At 41.0% G+C, this 20,516-nt stretch overlaps 1 protein-coding gene across 1 annotated transcript in view; it reads right to left on the reverse strand.

The window, feature by feature from the left end:
• The window catches only part of ERICH1 (glutamate rich 1), a 1,253,926-nt gene that overhangs the window by 62,602 nt on the left and 1,170,808 nt on the right, over nt 1–20,516 (reverse strand). The window contains exon 6 of the mRNA XM_044086751.1: nt 14,411–14,605. Within this exon, the coding sequence (XP_043942686.1) occupies nt 14,411–14,605 (195 nt within the window). The remainder of the gene's footprint in view (nt 1–14,410; nt 14,606–20,516) is intronic.

Raw genomic sequence — 20,516 nt, forward strand, 5'->3', positions numbered from 1 at the left:
AGAACAGGTAAACGTTCGAAGTTGTAAAAAAAAATAAATAAAAAAAAAAACAAATACAAGGAAAGGGTTATAGCAGGGGGGCAAGCCCCCTGCACCCCCCACACTCCCCGCTACTTAAATATACAAACTCTGAGATCGCACTTCAGTGAACTACAGTGCGGAAATGGGAAATTTCCCATTCCCTACACTGTAGAGCAATCTTTGAGTTGGTATATTTAAGTAGGGGTGTGTGTGGGGGTCTTGCCCCCCTTCTTAAACCCTTTAGTTTTTTTGTTTTTTTTTTTTACTTGTGATTTTTTTTTTTTAATTTTTAAAAAAATTCGAAAGTTTAACTGTTCGATTTCTAAAGGTCGGCCTTTAGAGATTTGAAAATGTAAGCGTTCGTGGATCTAATATAGACCCAAATTTAGGGATAGGAGAAACAAAAACATGTTTCAATTCCTGCAAGGTCTTTCCTTTATCCTGGAGGATCATAAAAAGCTCAGTAGCAGCAGAACCAAAAAGGTGCTTATTGTCAAAAGGAGCATCCAACAATTTAACCTTAATACCATCAGGTAAGGGCTAGAGACAAAGCCAAGAGTAATGTCTCAAAATAGTACCAAAGACAGCAGCCCAAGAGAAAGCATCAGCTGCATCATAGCTACATGACAGGGGTAGAACCCAGTAAAGAAAGGGCCAAGACCTTCCCTTCTAAACAAAGGAGGTCAGAGGTAGACTAACAGGCTTCATAAAGAAGGGTTAAAACATACCTAGTCATATTAGTCTGGTAATTAATAGTCCGAAAAAACAGGGTGGCAGCAGTGTAAACCTTTTTGCCTACACACTCCATAGCCCTAATGTCCTTTCTGAAAGGAATAGCTTTGTAGATAGCAAAAGTTTTATAAGGTTTGACAGAAGAGACAGACACTACATAAGGATCAGCAGGACATTTGTACAAAACCGTACAATCAGGCAACATGTAAAATCTATCAGGTTTCTTAAGGCCTGGATGTTGAGAATCAAGGACCACAGAGGCTGCTGGAAAAGTATCTAAACTGGCAGCAAGACTGGTGATACAGCACAAGGTTTAGGAGACTATCTGGAAGAGTTCATAACACCTCTTTTGAATATCAGAAACCTGAGAACAGTCCTATTTGAAATATTCCATTATCTTTGAAATAGTGTCCCCAAAGATGACTTCTTCTAAGGGAGAGTCTGGGCTAATAGAATCTTCATCCTCAGATCCACAATCCAAGGGAGAAGGGATTTGAGAAAAATATGCCAAAGACTTTTCCCCAGAATCCACATCCTCTTCAGAGGACTTCTGCTCTCTGGGTCTCTTAAGGGGAGTAGATGACCAAGGATGATCAGGCATACAAACTCCTTGAAGAGGATTTAAGGCCATTAAGGCATTAAACAACCCCTGGCAAAAATCCTGTCATTCAAGTTGGGTATCTTTAGCAGCAGGGGAAATACGCAATCCTCTGGGCTTTCACCAGCCTTGAGACAAATGTCCAAGGGACGTGAGAAAGCAGCCGAATCAGACCTGAGCTTTTTGGCCTTTTTTTTGGCAGGTGGCTGACCTTCAGGATGGGAAGAGTCCACCATAGCACCTTGTGAGAAAAATTTAAGATGCTGGTTCTCCAGGTAAATTAATAAGCTTATGATTGTGAGGAGCACCAAAACAGAAGACACACTGCTCGTGACAATATTTTTGGGAATCTGCCTCCCACACTGACATTTTTCCTTTCTGGATGATATATAAACACACAAAAATAAAAGTAGAAATAGATACCAAGAAACCCCAGTGGGGCACTTATCTGAAACACGGCCCGGTAACCAGCACAGAAGGAACGTCCAGACTGACAATCAATGATGGAGTTCTAACTGGTGGCAAAGAAGTTGTGAGGAATGCAAGTCTGTACGTCACCTTTATATCCCACACTTTGTGTGGGGAGCACAAGTGTAACATGCAATATCTGTATATTCCTAAGGCTTTGCTATACCGGCCAGACATTAGGCTACCCTCGGCAGGGAATCCTTAATCTAAAGAACACTGCAACAGTGATATGGAAAGACATCAAACTGTACTGGATTCATGAAGGTGCAGTTATTCTTATAGACTAGCATACTACAACAAGAACTAATTATAAAGCCCATCATGTGTACTCCTCTAGCCCAACTGCTAAGAAAGATCCGAGACCAATATCATTTAAAATGCAAACTGTGCAAAGAACTACTAGTACAACTGTGTCAGAAAGAAAATATTTTCAAAGTGGTAAAATCCCAAGGTCTTCTGGAGAATAACAACTCTAACTCAACAAGGCAAAAGAGAAACATACTCATACCAGCTAGTTATGATGAGGTGCAAAGAGGCTGGACTGAAATACAAGATGATTTATCCAGTCATGTTCAAAACCTTCCTCCTAAGTGAAAATCAATATATCCTAAATATGTACTTTACATATAATGGAATTAGGGATTTTTGGACAGTTCAGCTGACTGCATTCCATAACCAAAAAAGTAATAATTTTAAGTTTCAAAGAAAATACATTTAACCGAGTGTATTGGCTTTACTATATTTTCGCACAACACAACTTCAGTCTCTCAAACAGAAGGGGCATCAGGACTCTTATGCACTATATGCAATGTAGTACCAGTTATGTTAAGGGAGTAGAAACAGACAAGCATTAGGAAGCACTGTAACTCAGGAAAATATGCCCAAAGTGTAAAATAAAATGGTCATTGTATTGCCAAAACTGCTTGGCTTGAGACTGCGTAGTAATCCGAGTTCATTAAGGCATTTGGGTGTAACTTTTGGTTCTACCCCGATCAATGGCTGGGGCTAAAATGATCACACTCAAGTAGATTATTATCCTTGTTACTGTACTGCTTAACCTGCCAGGGCAACTTAATCCAGAGAAGGGGCAGGCACCACAAAATGAATCTCTCTCCTTCATGTTCTATTTATCCTTAATCCAGAGAAGGGGCAGGCACCACAAAATGAATCTCTCTCCTTCATGTTCTATTTATCCTTAATCCAGAGAAGGGGCAGGCACCACAAAATGAATCTCTCTCCTTCATGTTCTATTTATTTTCTGGTCAAGGTTTAAATACTTGTTTCTGCTTTTTACTAAGTTATTAAAATGCAGAGACATAGAATGTATAGCCTGTCTTAGCAGCTTAGGGTCTTTAAACCTGACATCTTTGTTGTAAGGAACTTCTGGGACTTCCCTAACTGTTTGATGTCAAGTGAGGTACATTCTGCAGGGAACACTGTACCCTACAATTGGTCTAATCAGTGCTGACTTTAAGGGAAAGATGACATTTGCAGATTAGAATGACATACCCTTGGCTATCAGTTCTGATAAGTAAAAGGATTTTCTGACTACAGTTGCTACATAACAATTGAAAGATAGGGAACCATCAATTCATGTACTCAGGTCCCTGACTTAATTTTCATTTAGTAGTGGACTATTGTCTGCATTATATGTCAAGGGTAGGGGTTGTATGCCAAACACTTTGTTTTACATTCGAGACATTAGGTGCTAACTAGGGAAAGTTATTTTTGAAGGGTATAAGTGTCAGACGAGGGTCTTGACAATAACAGGCAGTTTACAGTATAGTGTTTCACTATGACCAACAGCTCTATATACACGGTCTAATTTTTTTTCATCTGTTGTCCTTTATAATATTCATTGTATCCAGACTGCACCATATTACTGTTATACCAAGTACCTATCAGCAATCCCAATAGTTCCTTCATACAGCTATGGTCACATACTAGAAATATTGAAAGTAACATTTTGTTGGTAGGCTTTTTGTGCAACATTAGGTGCCTGATTTTTATCAGATGACTTGAACCAGTGTTATCAGAATCTGCATCCTTGTTATATGCAAATTGTTAGCATAATGTGATAAAGACCATTGTTCCCTGCCAGATACACAGACAGTCCTGGTCATTTTTGCATCTTCACCAGGGAAGGAGGGCTGATGCTGGCTATTGCAAACATCCCTGTCCTAACTTCAAATTAAGAGGACAAGTTGCAGACTATATCATAATTATTTCTAGATAGGGTGATGAATAACTGCAGTATAAGTGTGGAACAGGTTTAAAATTCCTTGGGAAGGACTGAGGAAAGGGTGACAGGAAAGGAATGCAAGTGGCGCAGTGTGTTAGCAGCAACAATCATGCAGATTAGATAGACCAGTCTTCTTGTGTTAGACCCAGTATGTGCAAAGGAAATCTTCTGCAGCACTGCAAACATGAGTATATCACTACCCCAGAAAGCATCAAAAGTGCTTCTGAGAAACCTGGGTTTTCCATGTCCTTAGTGGAACAGCTAACAGAAGCATACAGCATTTTATTGGAGTATGCTCCCAAGTACATGGTTAGTTTTCCCTTCAATCTGTAATAAATACACACAGACACACACACTGGACCCTTAAAGATACTGATTATTCAGCCTTTGTTAACTAGACGGGATGCAGTAGATAAGATACAACCACTTGTTTTCAGGGGAGGCTCAAAAGTTTTGAACAGCACCTTGAGGAACACTGTTCCTTGAAGTTTATTAAATAGCCTAGTCTCTAGCTGCAAAAGCACCCTTAGACGCAGCTCATTGTCAAGTCCTTTATTGGGTGAGTTACATCACACCTTTGTAACTCACCCATCAATGACCTGACTTCATGGATATGCACTTTCCCAGTTTCTCCGCAGCCACTTGGGTGGATATGTGTACATTGAGACAATGTAATAATTATCTAATGTTCACTGAAAAACATTTACTCTTCAAAGAAACAAATCCAGTACGCGAGAGATGAATACTCACAATGTCTCTAGAGACAAAGCTCTCTCGTGCAAACACTCATAACAAACTGGTTGTCAGAAACACACATGCTACATGCACCATGAACAATATATACCCCACACATAGACTTATTTATGCTGAGACACTTAAATGCAATCTTCCCAAACCCCAAAGTCCTCCCAGACATTCCAACTGCAAAAATGTTCTCAGCAGCCTAGAAAGCACTCAACAGATACAATACCCAACACTGCATATACAGCCACACCCAATGGAGCCTCAACTATCAAGCTTATAATGCAAGCCAATACACTACGCAGGAGTCTAGTCTTAGGGGACTCCATTGTATCACATACTGATGCCCCACTCACCAGGCTGAACAAGGAGAAAATAATGGTCAGCTGCCTATCATTGGCCAGGATCTACCAAGTAACGCATGCACTCAAGTGACTGCACAACAGGTACTAGTACGATTCAGTCATAGTTCACGTAGGTGTAAATGACCTGAAACATACCACCCCTAGACTACATGGAAACACATATTATACAGCTCTTAGACTTCATGTCCCAGGTTGGTATGAGCAGCATTCTTCCCTCATCAGGGATGATGTCACAATATGAACACATGATGATTGGCTTTAATAATTGGCTTAATTTTTGATGTCATTTTATGGGGATACAATATGTCAGCATGAGAAAACATGGTTAAAAAGCCATGCGGCTTTACTAAGGATGGTCCATGCCTGTCACCTCTAAGCTTTTGAATATTGGCTAAAACATTATTCTCTGCCATAGAGTCTTTTATAGGAAATGCTAAATTGACAAACCTTCCAACACAGCAAAATCAAGCCAAGGAAATCTAACAGTGTTCCTGCTTAATTCCAGAAAGTTTAAAGAAGCCCCTCTACCTCTAAGTTTTCCTCATTTGGAGAATGAGAATATCTGTGCAGTTACGGAGACATGATTTAAAGCCACAGTTAGTTTCCCCAGCAGTGCAAGGTTTCAATACCTTCCACACATTTAGACCAGCAACTGTATAGACAGGGACTAAAGGTGGAGGTGTCTTGATCTTCATTAGTAACGAGCATACTTCTAGGTTTGTTAAATAGGAATACACGCTAGAGTTCCTCCACATCCAGATTACCAAGTCTCAAACCATATCATATCAAGCTATAGGTCACCCTCTATGTCCCATGAAACTCAAAGCCCACACTGAGACCTATAGGAGCCACTCACCATTCAACTAAATACACTAAATACATACTAATGGTGAACTTTAATTATCCCCCTATAAACTGGGAATCTTACACAACCCCAATTTTTCAGGCACAGAGATACTTATATTTTATAAACACAAACACCCAGTTACTGCATATGGCCATCTTCCTTACAGTTACCTTCCCTATGTTTCTAGTATGCCTACTAGATGTACAGACATGTTGGACTTGGTACCCATAAATATGGGAAAATGCTGCCCCCCCCAGTGTCATGTCTCTCTGGTAAGGTCAGACCACAAAGCAGCCTCCTTTATAAGAATCAATTCTGTAATCCCACCAAACTCTGAACAGTTAGAAACTATTCCAAGGCATGCTACCTTTTTATTAAGTGATAACCTGTCAAAATTTCAAGCCCCTCCAAACCCAGATAACACAGCAGTTTATGCAGAATTATTCACAGCAGCTCTATAGATCCATGTCAATGAGTGCATAAAGGCTGCTGTGCCTGCCAGAAGCAAACCGAAAACTAACAGAAAATAAACTGCACTGGTGGAATCCAAAATTAAACAGGTTGTGCAAAAAAAAGTAACCAAAAAAGATTAAAACTCTCATCAAATCAAGTCCACAAAGCAAATTATGAGGTAAAGACAGCATCCCAGGATAAAGGCAACCATAAGGCCTTCTTTAGCTATGTCCAAAACCTCAAAGGCAGCACCCAAACAGTGTGCCAATTTGTTGGTAAATGGAGCCATGTTCACAGAAACAGTTGACATAGCAAATATTCTGTCTCACAAATTCAGCTCCAACTTTGTCCCCCTGTCACCCCAAGCCACCCCCCCATATGATAACCTCTCCAATTATCAGTAAGGAGTAAATCCTAGATTTATTCTCTAAGGCCAAGAATACAGCTTTGATTGCCCTGATAATATCCCAGGATAGCGCCTACATAGCCTGAAACCATGATCAGGAAAATTCATCATCATTCAAAGACCAAGGTTTGTTACTAGACGTGCTAGGTGCTTAAAAAGCATGTTGGAATCGAAAGACAAAGTTATTGACTATTTTAGGTCAGGTGATTAATTGTTTAATTATTTAAGCTGAAAGTTTTAGTGGCTTTATGGATTCTGATGAAGTTGTGTTACAGACTTATGAAAGCGCTCAATCCTGTTGGTTAATAAAGTGGAATTTTGTGGGACTTCTCTCTTCTTGCCTGTCGTACAGAGGGTTTGTCTAAATTTGCAGACACAACCCTATGTTTTTTTTAAAAAAAATATCAGCTCAGTACCATAAAAACAAAAATTATTGTGTCTACAAGGGGTTACATCTTTTGCATTGGGACTCATTCTCAACAGTACAGTACAGTTATGTAGACTATTTAACCAGGATGAGCCAAGTACACAGCTGAGATTTGGCTTCTTGTTTTACTGGCTTATTTCTAGTAGTTTGGAAAACTGGTAGGCAGAGGGCCACAAACATGGACAGTACAAGCCTGTTTTTCTGTATAATAAAGCAGTCTGACATGACAAATACTGATGAAAGACTTGTGGGGCGGGGTGGGTTTTCACACTCTGCAGCACATGGGGAAATGAAACAAACAAGTCCCTGTGTTTTTAGAGTGAACAGTAGACTTCCCAAACATTTCACTCAATAAGAAAATCAGCAAGTCAGGGTCAGGCCCTTCTCTTCAAAGTAGGCATTTGCTTGTAGTGATTTTTTTTTTTCACAAATCTTTGCTAGTTCCCACAAGGTCAGCTTTCCAGAATATTACTACAACTGGTTCCATAGCATACATACAGTAGAAATGCTAGAAAGGTCTGACAGAAAATGCTTTGTCACAACATCAGCTTTACTTAGCAGGTGGTGTTTTGGCATAAGAGAAGTAGAAAGGTTTAAATGTGTGATGTGTTGGAGATGTATATTCTGGGGTGATAATGTTAGTACAATTCTTATAATGCTCTAGCAACAGTTGTTCTTTGGAGGATGCTGGTGGTGCTTTCAGGGGTCTTGCATTACACAAAGTAAATGCTACTTAAGGACTACGGGGTTGGAAAAAAAACAGAGATCTTGAACAGTGTGTATACACATTGGCCTCTGATTGTGGTGGTGGAGCTGGTTATGTTTTGCTCTATGCTTGTGTTTATTGTGATTGTAACTGGAGATTCATGATAATTAAATGTTTTCTTCATTTATCTATCTATGTGCATTTTTATATTTGCTATTCATTCAGTAAACTACCTGTTTTTAATCAAGAACCACAAAATCATTATCAGCTATTTAGACTGCTATTTTTAAATGATACATTGTTAATGACTTATGACACTAAATTCAAGAAAAATTACTGCTACTAATTCTGCTGTAACAATTCCAGGCTCTAGTGTTCTAAATGTCTGATACCGTTTGTGTTTTTGCCATATACCATGGCATTTTAGCAAGAAATGTGCATTAACTAAGCAGCTATAAGAAATATCCTTAATAACGCTATGGAAAATGGAAGCATGAAAATCTAATACTGCTGGTATAGCTGAAAAGGGATCTAAATTTCTCAGCGAGCCCAAAACTGAGAATCTTTTTCACTTATTTATTTACGTTAGTTTACTGGCGTGGTGCACTACCATTTTCAGGCATATCCTGGGTGAAATGGATTACATAATTTAACAAAACATGTACTTTTGTAAACTTTCCAAGTGGATGGTTTCTGAGAAATAAGAATATGCACCACTTGGGAGGATAGCCTGGACACACTAACCATCACTGGACGTAGAGAAACTATGTGATTAGCTTTAGTGCTCAAATGTCCGGATGAGGCATTCCAGATGGATGAGAGAGTAGATCTGTATTTGGATCCAACATCCAAGGGAGGTGAACTAGATGAGGCCAGAGAAAGGGAAGCCACATTTGTTGAAGTCAGAAAGGGGCAATGAGGATGACCCTGATCTACTGTTGTAAATCAGAGCATCTCTTGGGTACTCTCCCTTCTGGGAATCACAGAAAAAAATGTGCTGCATTTGGAGTTGGCAGGAGAAGCAAAAGGACTGCAGCATGGTTGACCACATTGATGAAGGATTTGTGATGCCATTGATGGATTGAGAGACCACTCATGAGATAGCAGAGTACATCTGCTTAGTCTGTCCACTAAAACTTTGGTCTTCCCCAGTATGTGTGTTGCTATCAGAAAGCAAATGGCATTATATTTATATTATCATATATTAATGTTTTGTTGTTAAAATGTTCAATAAGAACAACCGAGAAAAAAAGAAAGTAGTTGGCAGACATTGCCTACTGCCGCACACTCATCACTACACAATGGGTAGGAGAATGTTCCTCCCTCTTTTGTTGATGTACCAGACTACTGACATATTGTTGGTGTGGATAGAAATCATTCCTAGAGGAAAGACATCCTGAAAAGCATGCAATGTTAGGAGGATTGCCCTCCATCCTTAAGACACTGATGTAAAGTCCAGCGTTTGATGGGTATCACATCTCTTGGACCATCTTTCCCATGTAATGCCCCCCCCCCCCATCTTAGTTGGGAAACATCCGTGGTCACAGTGGCTCAGGGAGAGGGAGGAACAAAGGAACAGCCCCAAGCAAACTCTGGAGATTGAATCCACCAAATTACATAGTGTCTGCACATTTTTGTTAAACAGATTGGAAAGGTCAAGGACCATTGGACTGCTAATGTCACTGCAATGCTCTCATATAATACCTTGCCAAGGGGATCTGGGTAATAAAGGCTGCCATAGACACAAAGTTGAAGAACCAGTCTGGCAGGTGGCATTTGATGGAGAAATGAGCTGTAGAGCCTGATGTCTTAGTGTGACGAACCTGTTCTCCAGTAACCTTGCAATCTAAATGGTTTTGTCCGTGTGTGCTCATATGAACTCAAGAACCTGTAGTGGGGAAAAGTGTGATTGTTCCTGGTTCACTACAATTCCTAGGTTGGAGCACAGCTGAAGTAGTTTCTGGCATGGATAAGCAGAGAGCTGGTAGGAGCTGTAAGGAGCAAGATGTCCACATAGGGTAAACACTCAGAACCCTTGCAGTCAGAGAAGACTTGCAATCACAGCCATACATTTGGTGAACTCCCAGGGGGCTGTGGTGAGGCCAAAGTGCAAGGCTCTGAACTGAAAGTGACTGGCACCAGCCCGAAGTGAAACAACATTCTGGCACGTCTGTCCATTTTGATATGGTAGCATGCATCCTGAAGGTCTATCAAGCACATCCAGTCATCTTTCCTCAGAAAGGGGAGGACACACTGTACAGTGACCATTCAAACTTTGTACATTTGATGTAATGAATAAAGTGACTTTGGCACTAAAAAATAATCTGGAATAAGTTCTGAACTCTTGTTAGTCTGGTGGGACCTCTTGGATGATTCGCTTGTCTAGCAGCTTTTTATTGGTAAGGTTGCTGCTTTTCCTTGTGAGGGTAATATGTTGGGAAGTTTCTTTTGTAGTACGGGTGGATACAGAAAAGGAATGAAATAGTGTAAACTCGTTACCAAACCCGTCCAAAGTCCTGGACTTTGGGGGATGCAGAGATCATGTAAATGTGTCTCTTTTTACATTTATGTTTATGAGGACCATCTATGGAGGGCATTACAGGGAGGACTCAGAAGTCTGAACAGTGTCCTGAATGAGGACCGTCCCAAGGCTAGTATGAATCGGTTGTTCCGATGGGATAGACTTTGCAATATCAGGACCCACAGCTATTACTTGAGGATCAGGTGGAGCTGAGAGGAGTAGAGATGGCTGTTCTCCAGCCTTGTCAAGAGCCCTCTTCATTGCTTTAAAAGGCAGAAACCAAGGGGATATCCAAGATTATCCCAGTAGAGCCAAAGCTACGACTCCAGTTTGACCAACAGCACCACTCTGACTCTGCTTGGAGACTGAAGGCAGAGCTGAGCAGTCTAACACTGAGGCTCTAAGGGGAACAGATGGCTTTCATAGCTTTGGAGTTTAATCTTTAACCCCAGATTCGATGCCAAAGCTTTGGCTCTGAGATAAATCTGTCTCTGTCAAAATCACAGCCAGTTGCGTTAGAGACAATGCCAGGAGCTCTGAGGACTACCACAACTTTGGAGCTGACATGGACAACTCAGAAGAACTCTGATCCAGCATCCCTGAACCCTGCAGTTAGATCAGAGTAGGAGTATCCATAGCCAAGGGAGAGGGTCTAAAGCTCATGGGTCCAATGGGAGTCGGAGTCATGAGAACTTCCAACTGAATTTGGGTCTTAAGGAACTTCATCATCATTCTATCCACAGCAGCTTTTGTCAAGCTTCTGGTAGATCTGATGGACCTTAATGACAAAGATGTGGAGGGTGGCCTTAAAATCCTCTGTAAAAATCTCTCCTGTAGAAAGAGTGACCACAGTCTAGGAGAGACTGATTACGGAAAAAAACTCAGCTCCTGTAAGGGAGAAGTCTTGGACAGTACGGGGATCAGATCTGAGATCTTAGTAGGATCTGAAGGAGTGAAAATTTTTGAAGTCAGACCCAAAGATAAAACGGACAAAGGATACCAGTGAGGGGACTGCTTCAGTGCCCCTCTCTACCCTTTTCATTGGGAATATCACTCTTGTCCCCCTTGTTTTTATCGGAGGACTTTTTCAAGGATTAGGAAGCTCCAGATACAGACTGTGAAGAGTCAGAAGGAATGAGACTCTTGAGAAAGAGCTTTTTGTGACATTCAATCACAGCTAAGTGATCAATGGTGGTGCAAATCATGCAATCCTCCTTCAGATGAACTGCCCATCAAACAATACACACACTTTAGGTGTGAATTAGAATTTGGCATCTTGCGGCTTGAAGCTGCATATTTGTTAAAACAAGTGGGCTTGACCAACATACTCCTTGAAAGAAAGGAAAGTCACCAGTAACACTACCAGCAATGACAAGAACAGACAGAAAAAGAAACGTGTGTGTGTATACATAGATATATATGTACACACACACATATACACATATCTATCTATATATATATATATATATATATATATATATATATTTACAGAGAGAGAGGTTTATTATTAAAATGAAGGACGGCTCAGTGAACACAGGAATGTCAAATGTCAGTTGATTGATACCCGTACTGCCGACTGTCATGTCTGCGAATGTCCATTGCAGCGAATGTTGCTGTGCATTTGATTATATGTGGTCGGTGTTACAACTACAGACTGCAGTACATTGCAGAATGGGAAATTTACTCTTTCCTCACTGCAATGCAATTTTGGAGTTGGAATATATAAGTTGCAGGGGGTGTGTGGGGGCAGGGGGGCTTGCCCCCTGCAAAAACGTGATTAGAGTGCCATGCAGTACTGACCTGGTACGTTAGTACTGTTGAAAACATGGCAGGTAAGTGGAATACTAGAATGTGCACTGTTAGTAATGGTGCAGGGGAGAAGGGATGTCGAATATGATGACTGCAATGTTTTCACTATTTCTTTTGACAATTCAACCTCATTTATATGCAGCACATTGAACATTTGAACTGCATTTTTGAACGTTTTTTATTCTGACTTTTGATGTTTTGATAGTAAACCATATATAGACAGATAGATATATAGGCAATAATACCACCAATGGTACTGAAAACTAATAGATACTACTAGTAAAAGGAAACAAGTACAGCAGGTGCAAAGAAGCCTTAGACTACTTTTTTTTTAATTATTACTATTATTATTATGGGAAGGGAAGGAACTTCAGTAGAAAAAGAAACATATATATTAGTTGAAATATAAAAATAGAGAAGCACCAAGTACTTTCCAATAAAAAAAAAAAAAATAGGAGCACTTAGCTGGAACAAAATACCCGAGCCAGTTAATCACGTCCGTACTCTACAAGTGGCAAATGAGATCTGAGGTAATGTTGGGGACAGGAGGGGATTATGGGTAAGGGGATGGGCTTGAGTTACAGATCCTAAGTCTGGAAAAAGTGGCCAAATTTGAATCAGAGGTCAGATCTGAAATACATCAGTTGAGGAATGGACAGAAAAGACAACATCCGATCAAAATGGAGAAATTACCAAGATAAATTGCCAAAACTAGATGAAATTATAGCTTGAGTATGTTCAGGACAGTAATAAGGTGGCTGCTAATGAGCAGGTACTACACATCCCAAGCAACAATTTCGGTCTGCTAGCTCTGGGTAGATATCTGATTGTACTATTTTGTAAACAGGTGCATATCTGGCCATATGTGAATACCTATTTTGTCATCTGTGCTTTGCTTCCCTATGTTGTCCCATTCTCCCTTGTCTCTGAAATAAAAATCTTACTGCAGCTTTTTTCTGCAAAGTACTTATTTTTAAATGCTCTTTTTTGTTTTTTGGACCTTTTTGTTATTACTGCCCATCGGTCCTTCTCTTTGTCAACTGGCCCATTTGTTCCTCATATACAGAGTTGACAGCCAACCAAAAGTGTGGTCTTTCAGGCAGCTATCAGTTTTTTTTTTTTTGCATGTTTTTCTGTATGATCCTAATCCCACAGCACATGTCCAGTAACATGCCTCAAGGGTTTGGGGTGAAATAGGCATCAATAAGGGCATGTCACTTGCTTCTGTGAAAGGCATAACCTGTCAGGATAGCACTGCCCCCTTGAATCTAGCTAGGGAATATGTCCCAGGCATGCATTCCCAATACCTCCCTCCCGAGGACAGGTGAGCTGGCAAAGTTGCTCCATTCCTCTCCTCCCTCATGCCAACTCCAGCAGGCTCCTCAGCCGATAACTGAACTCAGACTGCCTGGGTCACATCAAGGGGTTATCCTTCTATGTCAACGGAGCTGGCAATATAAATTTTCTAATGCACATGAAGACGAAGCAGAAAGAAAACTTCAGTGTGAAGGAACCGGAGACGCACTTATCTACTGTTTATCTACTACATTTAGCACAACTGAGTTCTCTAGGTTTCTAAAAGACTAGGAAATAAAAAAAAATTAGATTAGGTCAGAAAAAGGGTACATTAATATGAGATCTTGTAGAGGCACATGAAGAAGAGCAAGATATAAAAACACACACAAAAATCTCAAAATCTATTAGTGTAGATTCATAAAATTGATGTAATGTATGCATTTAACACTACAATTCACATATGCATTCTACATTCCATTTGACCTCAGAATTTGTAGTTTATAAACCGACACCCTCAATCTGAAGGCTATTTTTCGATACTATTTCTCTTATTCGACAGTTACAGCTGGATCAACCAACATCACAAAACTGCATCATAAAATTATTACTGTACTGCTTTCTAACCATTCACTTACTAAGCACAGTAGGTGTTACGAGGAGTATGGCAATACTTCAGCGATGCAATTAGGAGTCTCAGTAGCACTTCAGATAAAAGACACAGACTCAAAGTAAACAATGGAGTTCAAGAATAAAATGCTGACAGACAAAATGCACATACCATCAGGCATCATTGAACACTCCTGGAAATCATCCAAAGCCTTCTTTAGTCTTTCAGTATCTTGCAGAATTACAAGAGACTTCAGCTTATACAGTAACGTCACATCTGAAGAGGGCATGGAACATGTGTCAAGGTGTCGCAGAATACAATCAACTGTTTCTGGAACAAGCCACAATGCTGCAAGTTTGCATTTATCTACAACAAAAGACCAAGCAACTTGCTGTTAGACTTGTTTAAATACTAAAATGTATTCAGTCTCTAACAGGAGGTTTCAATTGTCAGTTTTCTTTTTCCACTGCAACAACTGTGAGATAATGCCCAACAAACTGATTGCAAATCCTCTGTGTGATGAGGCAATTTGTGCTATTTTTCTTCCCAATATAATGACAGATTTCAAAAGAGGGAGAAAGGGGCTTTCATCTTAATGAATTAGTAATATCTAATAATGGTATCATTACTATGGCAACAGTTAGTACAGCAGTAGTAATTCATTGTCAATTATGCACAATTATTCATAGAACAGGCAGGGAGAATGCCTGTTTTCGCTATTCTTAATAGGAACTGATTGTACATCTTACTGTACTTACCTTCAAACACCACTTTCAGGAGGTGTTTCCTATGACTTATTTTTAATCATCTACTTTAAATTTCTCAGCACCTCATATAACCCCTCTAGTTTAAATACAGATAAGTCTCCATTTTTATCTCATTGTAAAGTCTTGGAATCACGTAGTTCACACAACAGCTTTATTCCCATTTAATGAGACTCCTTGGTGCTGAGTAACATAATTTCATGGATGGCCACAGTACCTTAACCATTTTCAATGTGTCATCGTGTCAACATATTACAATTTGGACCTGGGGACTCCAAACAGTACCTCGTTTCCAAACTCTACATAAGGGATTTGACTCTGCCTTTTAGAGATTACTCATTATCAGCTAATCTCCTTTAACATTTCCCAGATAGCCATGCTGCAACTTCAAAATTAACTGGATACAGAAAACTACTCAGGTTGTTGTAGTTTGGCTTTGTTACAGAATTTTTTGCTACTTTGTTTGGCCTGGTGTGAGTGCTTTTTACTGCCATTTCTTCCTTATCTGTTAAATATATTCAAATACACACACACACACACACACACACACACACACACACACACACACACACACACACACACACACACACACACACACACACACACACACACACACACACACACACACACACACACACACTTAGTAGCTGTTCCATTTGTTATTGGTTTAAATGTTGGATATGTCCTGTTGCTGAGTTTTGTTTGGGTGTGGATGAATTTTTTTTATCTTGAGTGACTTTCTCATCCTTAGTAATATGGCCAAACTAGCTTCAAGAAGTCCGTGGTATGAGCACAAGCTGCCCTTCCAAGATTTGGATGATAAATCTGTGTATTGGTCAGGTGTATCCCACCGAGACTCTGAATGACAGGTTTGTTTTGCTTTTGGTGCCAGAGCCCTTGAGGACTGACAAGTTAAACTGGACCTTAAAGAGCTATTGCAGCCTACTACTTTCATCCCTGCTCCTTCATCCCCTTCTACCACCAAAAAATCAGGTTGAAGAAGCATGAGAAGGAGAAAGAAAAAGACAAGGAAAGAGAGAAACAGACCAATGGAAAGAGAGCGAGGACTGCAAACTCTCCTCTTCATCTCTTGAAGGTCATCCATATCTGAAGATCCAAAGGTCTTCAACTCCTCCACTTCCAACAAAACATATGTCATTGGCAGTCCCTTTGTCCCGATCATCTATCATTAAAGTTCCAGGATCAGAGTCCTTGGACTCTTCCATCTTAGGCATCCTGAACCCCTTTTTGATGGTGGTTCCCACCTCTGACAGGCTCCAATCCCCCTTCCTTCTATATCTTCCACTCCAGAGTTTTCACATGCGCAGTCCCCTACTTGGATCTAGGCGCCACTCTTTCAGGTCTGGGAGGCTTATCTTTCTTCCTTAACCTTCCAAGCAGTCTTTGACAGCATTGTCTAGATCTGCCAGAAGTATCAGGGATTCTGATTAGGAACAGCTTATCAGCACCTTCTTAAAGGCTCAGATGGATCTTGTGATCCTCGGCTCCAAGGTTAGAGATTCCCTTTGTCTCTTACTCTGACTGTTCCTTTCTGGCTCACCCTTCAGTACCATGGTCCACAGCTCTGACTATGCTCTATCCTTCCCCAATGTCAGTGGTGACAGCTTGGTTGCCACAGGAACTGACTCCTTTCTTGAAATTTTCGACTCCAGTTCCTTCAGAGCAGAATGCTTCTCAGAGACAAAACTTCAGGGCCAATATCATGGGACCCAGGTTGACTCAGACTTTCCCTGAGCACTTCAGCCTTAGACAGTTCGGCTCTGATCTCTATGTTAGATGTGGTGGGGATTGACATTGGGCACCATAACCTCTCACAAATCTATGGACCACTAGGACACTGTGCCCAGCTGTCTTGTCATGGTGTTGGCTTTCAAAATCATAGAAAGGATTCTTTCTCATTCCAAGATTGGTGTTTCTGTCCAGATCTTCACAACTCTCTGGTACTTTGGGCTTAAAACAATTAGCTCTAGGACAGCTTGTGCTATTAATCCTCAAACATCCCTAAATGAGGGGATTCCTTGTTTCTTCAGTGTCCCCTCTGTCTTTTACTACCCAGGAGGCACTTGTGAAGAGTGAATGCAAGAGGAAGCATTTTAGTCCTCCAAGGAGTCACTCAACTCGATGTACGGGAGGAGGCCTCAAAGTCCCCTTACAAAGATGCCTTCTTTAGTGATTAGACAACATAGGAGAGTCAGTTTTTCTTGAAACCTTGGTGTAAGCCCATCCACATTCTGAATGCTACCCCCTCTGGATGCTCTTATTAATTTGGTACCTTGGAAGAGCTTGGAAAGAACCCAATGTGGTGAAGCCAATCCTCTGAAAATTGAACAAACTTGGTTCCTTCCAAGGATAGATTTTTTTTGGAGTAAGGGCCTGGTGGTGGATGCCACTATGGTTGCTGCAAACCCCAAGGAAGAGATCTCCAAGGAGAGTTCTACTGTCCATCTTCCAAATAGAGAGAGATTGCTCATCTTAATAGGCTCTAAAGAGATCTGACTTTTTTGGAGGATCAATTGTCTATGATGTTATCCATTTGAAATGTTTCCATGAGTATGATTTCAAATGCAGCAGAAGGTATGGCTTGAGCAGCAAGTACTGGCATTATTATGCACTGCAATGCGTGAATGCATTCATGCAGCTTTGAGGACTGCTTCAAGGCATCTTTTCTAAATGCCCCACTTGATGGATCCACTCTGTCTGGGCACAAAGTAAAAGCTACACTGTCCATGAGTGAACAAGAAAGAAAGACTTAGCATGCCACAGGAATCAGTTTCTCTACCCCCACATAGGACCTTTTCGAGGAACTAGAATGGGGGAAAGTGAATCTTTTTCTTAAATCGTAACTGCTTTTCCAAGGCACTCCTGGTGAAGGAGCACACTGTAGCGGTGCTGGGGCTTTAACAGATGCTGTACCCAATGCAGGGGATGTCTACAAAAACAGGGCTTCTGTAATTCATTCCAGTGCTCCTAATGCCATTCTCTGAAGGCAGTCAAGGCGAGGGGGCTTGAGTCTCCACCCAAAAGCTTGGGATGCCATCAATTTGAATGCTTAGATGATGAAAGTAATTTCCAGAGATGCTTCCATTCCCTTTCTGCAAACTCCAAACAAAAATCAAAGATCACTTTCTGATGTAGCAGTGGAGATATGAAAGTAATTCAAGAGGTCCCACCAGACCAAAAAAGGATTTGAGGTCTATTCAAGATTCTTTGTAGTACCAACAAAAACAAGGATGCCAGGCACATTCTGGACCTCAGGAAACTAAACTTTAATGTAAAAACAGACCAAACTGATGTTAACTGTACAGTCCATTCTCCATCTCCTGAGGAAGGATGACTGGATATGCTTGGTGAACCTCAAGGATATTTATTATCACAAAGATTGACAAGCATCCCAGGAGGTTTCTTTGCTTCCAGCTGGGAGCCAGACATTACCAGTTTCGAGCATTGCCCTTTGAGATCACCACAGCCCCCCATGTGTTCACCAACTGTATAATAGTGGTGGCAGCCTGGCTCAAGTTGCAGGGATTACAAGCCTTTCTTTACCTAGATGACAAGCTCCTTACAGCAAACACAAAGGTGTCTCTAATCCATGCAAGAGACTACCTGCTCCAACTGTGTCTATCCTTGGGCATCACTGTAAATTACAGCAAATCCAACATAGAACCAGTACATGACCTGGAATTCATTGGATGCCATTTGATTACTATCAAACAAATTGCAAAACTGACCGTTTCAGACTTTTTTCCCTGTGGATTCAAGCCAGCCAGGTTCTTAATTCTCAGATGCTATCAGCTTACTTAGCATTTTGGCTGCATAGCCTGATGGTTGTGGCTATTTGTCGTGTGCCATTGCCCAGATTCTACACGAGGGTTTTTTAATGAACCTTGTCAATCCAGTGGTCAATTTCTTCAGAGCTTATGGACTTTTCCATTCACCTTACTGATATATGCCACCATCACGCTGCCTAATGGCTGGATTTTCATCAGATTCTGGAGGTTTGTCCCTTTGTTTTGACTCAGGTCATCTTTATTACAGATGCTTTCCTCCTGGGGTGGGGTTGGGCATTTTGAAGGGAGTAAGGCCAAGGTACCAGGTCACAGTCAAAGGCCAGTCTTCACATCAGTGTCTTAAAGATGACAGCAGTCTTCCTAGTACTGCAAGCCTTTCAGGATTTTCTCTAAGGGTGTGATAGCCATCCAGCGTGGCAACATGGAAGTGGTTTGTTATATAAATAAGCAAGGGGGAACCCGCTCATATCCTCTGGGTTGGAAGGCCATGAAAGCATGGCAATGGGCAATGCCCTTGCAATGTTTTCTGACAGATTTCCTTGGGATGTGCAATGCTAATATACTAGCAGACAACTTGAGCTGGAGCATGCAAATTCATTACGAGTAGTCCCTTAAACCAGTGAAAACGGCATAAGTATTCAGCTGCTACAGGAACCCTGTTGCAACCTCTTTGCATCCTCCTTCAACACCAAGTGCAGCAACGTTTTTGCCCTTATCCTTCCACAGAACAGACACCAAGGGATGCTATTTTCTATGCTTGGTTCCTGGGTAACCTATATGTGTATCTTCCTATGCCCTTGATAATTTTTTTCAGAATGTAGCCTGTTGTAGAGTGATTGTGATCCTCATAGTCCCCTTCTGGCCAGTACAGTTCCCTTTCTTTGGCCCCATCTGTTGCCCCCCCTCCTTGGGCTCTGGACCCTGTTCTAGAGCTGATTTCACACCTGAATCTCAAAATCCCTAAAGTCAACTGGTCAACTGCTTGCTTCTTCCAGTTGCAATGATAGTTAGAAATCCCAAGCTTTTTAAGAGAGTTGTATACACTCTTTCTTCCAGAAACCTTTTACCATGAAGGTTTACTCTAACAAATGGAAAAGATTTTCTGTTTGGCCACAGCTAGAGGTCTGGACCCCTTCTTCACCCCTTTGGATACAATTTTAGATTTTCTGTCGGAGCTGTTTCATTCTGGTCTCAGTTATTCCACTATCACGGTTCATGTATCAGCCATATCTATTCATGTGGGCATGGATAACAAGCATGTTGCATCCCTCAGAACTATCAAAATTCTTTTGAAGGGTACCTTTCTTCTTAAATCTCCTGTGCAGGATCTGGTTCCTCCTTGGAATTTCACCTTTCTCTCACATTTGTCTAGACCTCTCTTTGAACTGCCAGCTATCACAGATCCTGATCTCCTTGCTGACAATCTCCCTGCTGACGTCCTGCAAATAACAGCAGTAGCAATCACATACCCTGTATCCATATTTATAAACGGGTCATTATCTGAAGCTTATGTTCCCGCCATCTGGAAAATCTCCCACATCTTACCCTTACACAAGGGAGGTAACTCCACCAAACTTACAAACTATCACCAAATTGCAATTCTATCCCCTCTCTCAAAGTCTGAAAAGGGTCGTACACACCCAACTTATGGACGAGCTCCTTACACACAAGTTCCTATCTAATACCAACATGGTTTTCGCCCCT

This window comes from Protopterus annectens, chromosome 1.part1, assembly GCF_019279795.1.
Source record: "Protopterus annectens isolate FY-2018-M chromosome 1.part1, PAN1.0, whole genome shotgun sequence".
Taxonomy (NCBI): Eukaryota; Metazoa; Chordata; order Ceratodontiformes; family Protopteridae; genus Protopterus; species Protopterus annectens.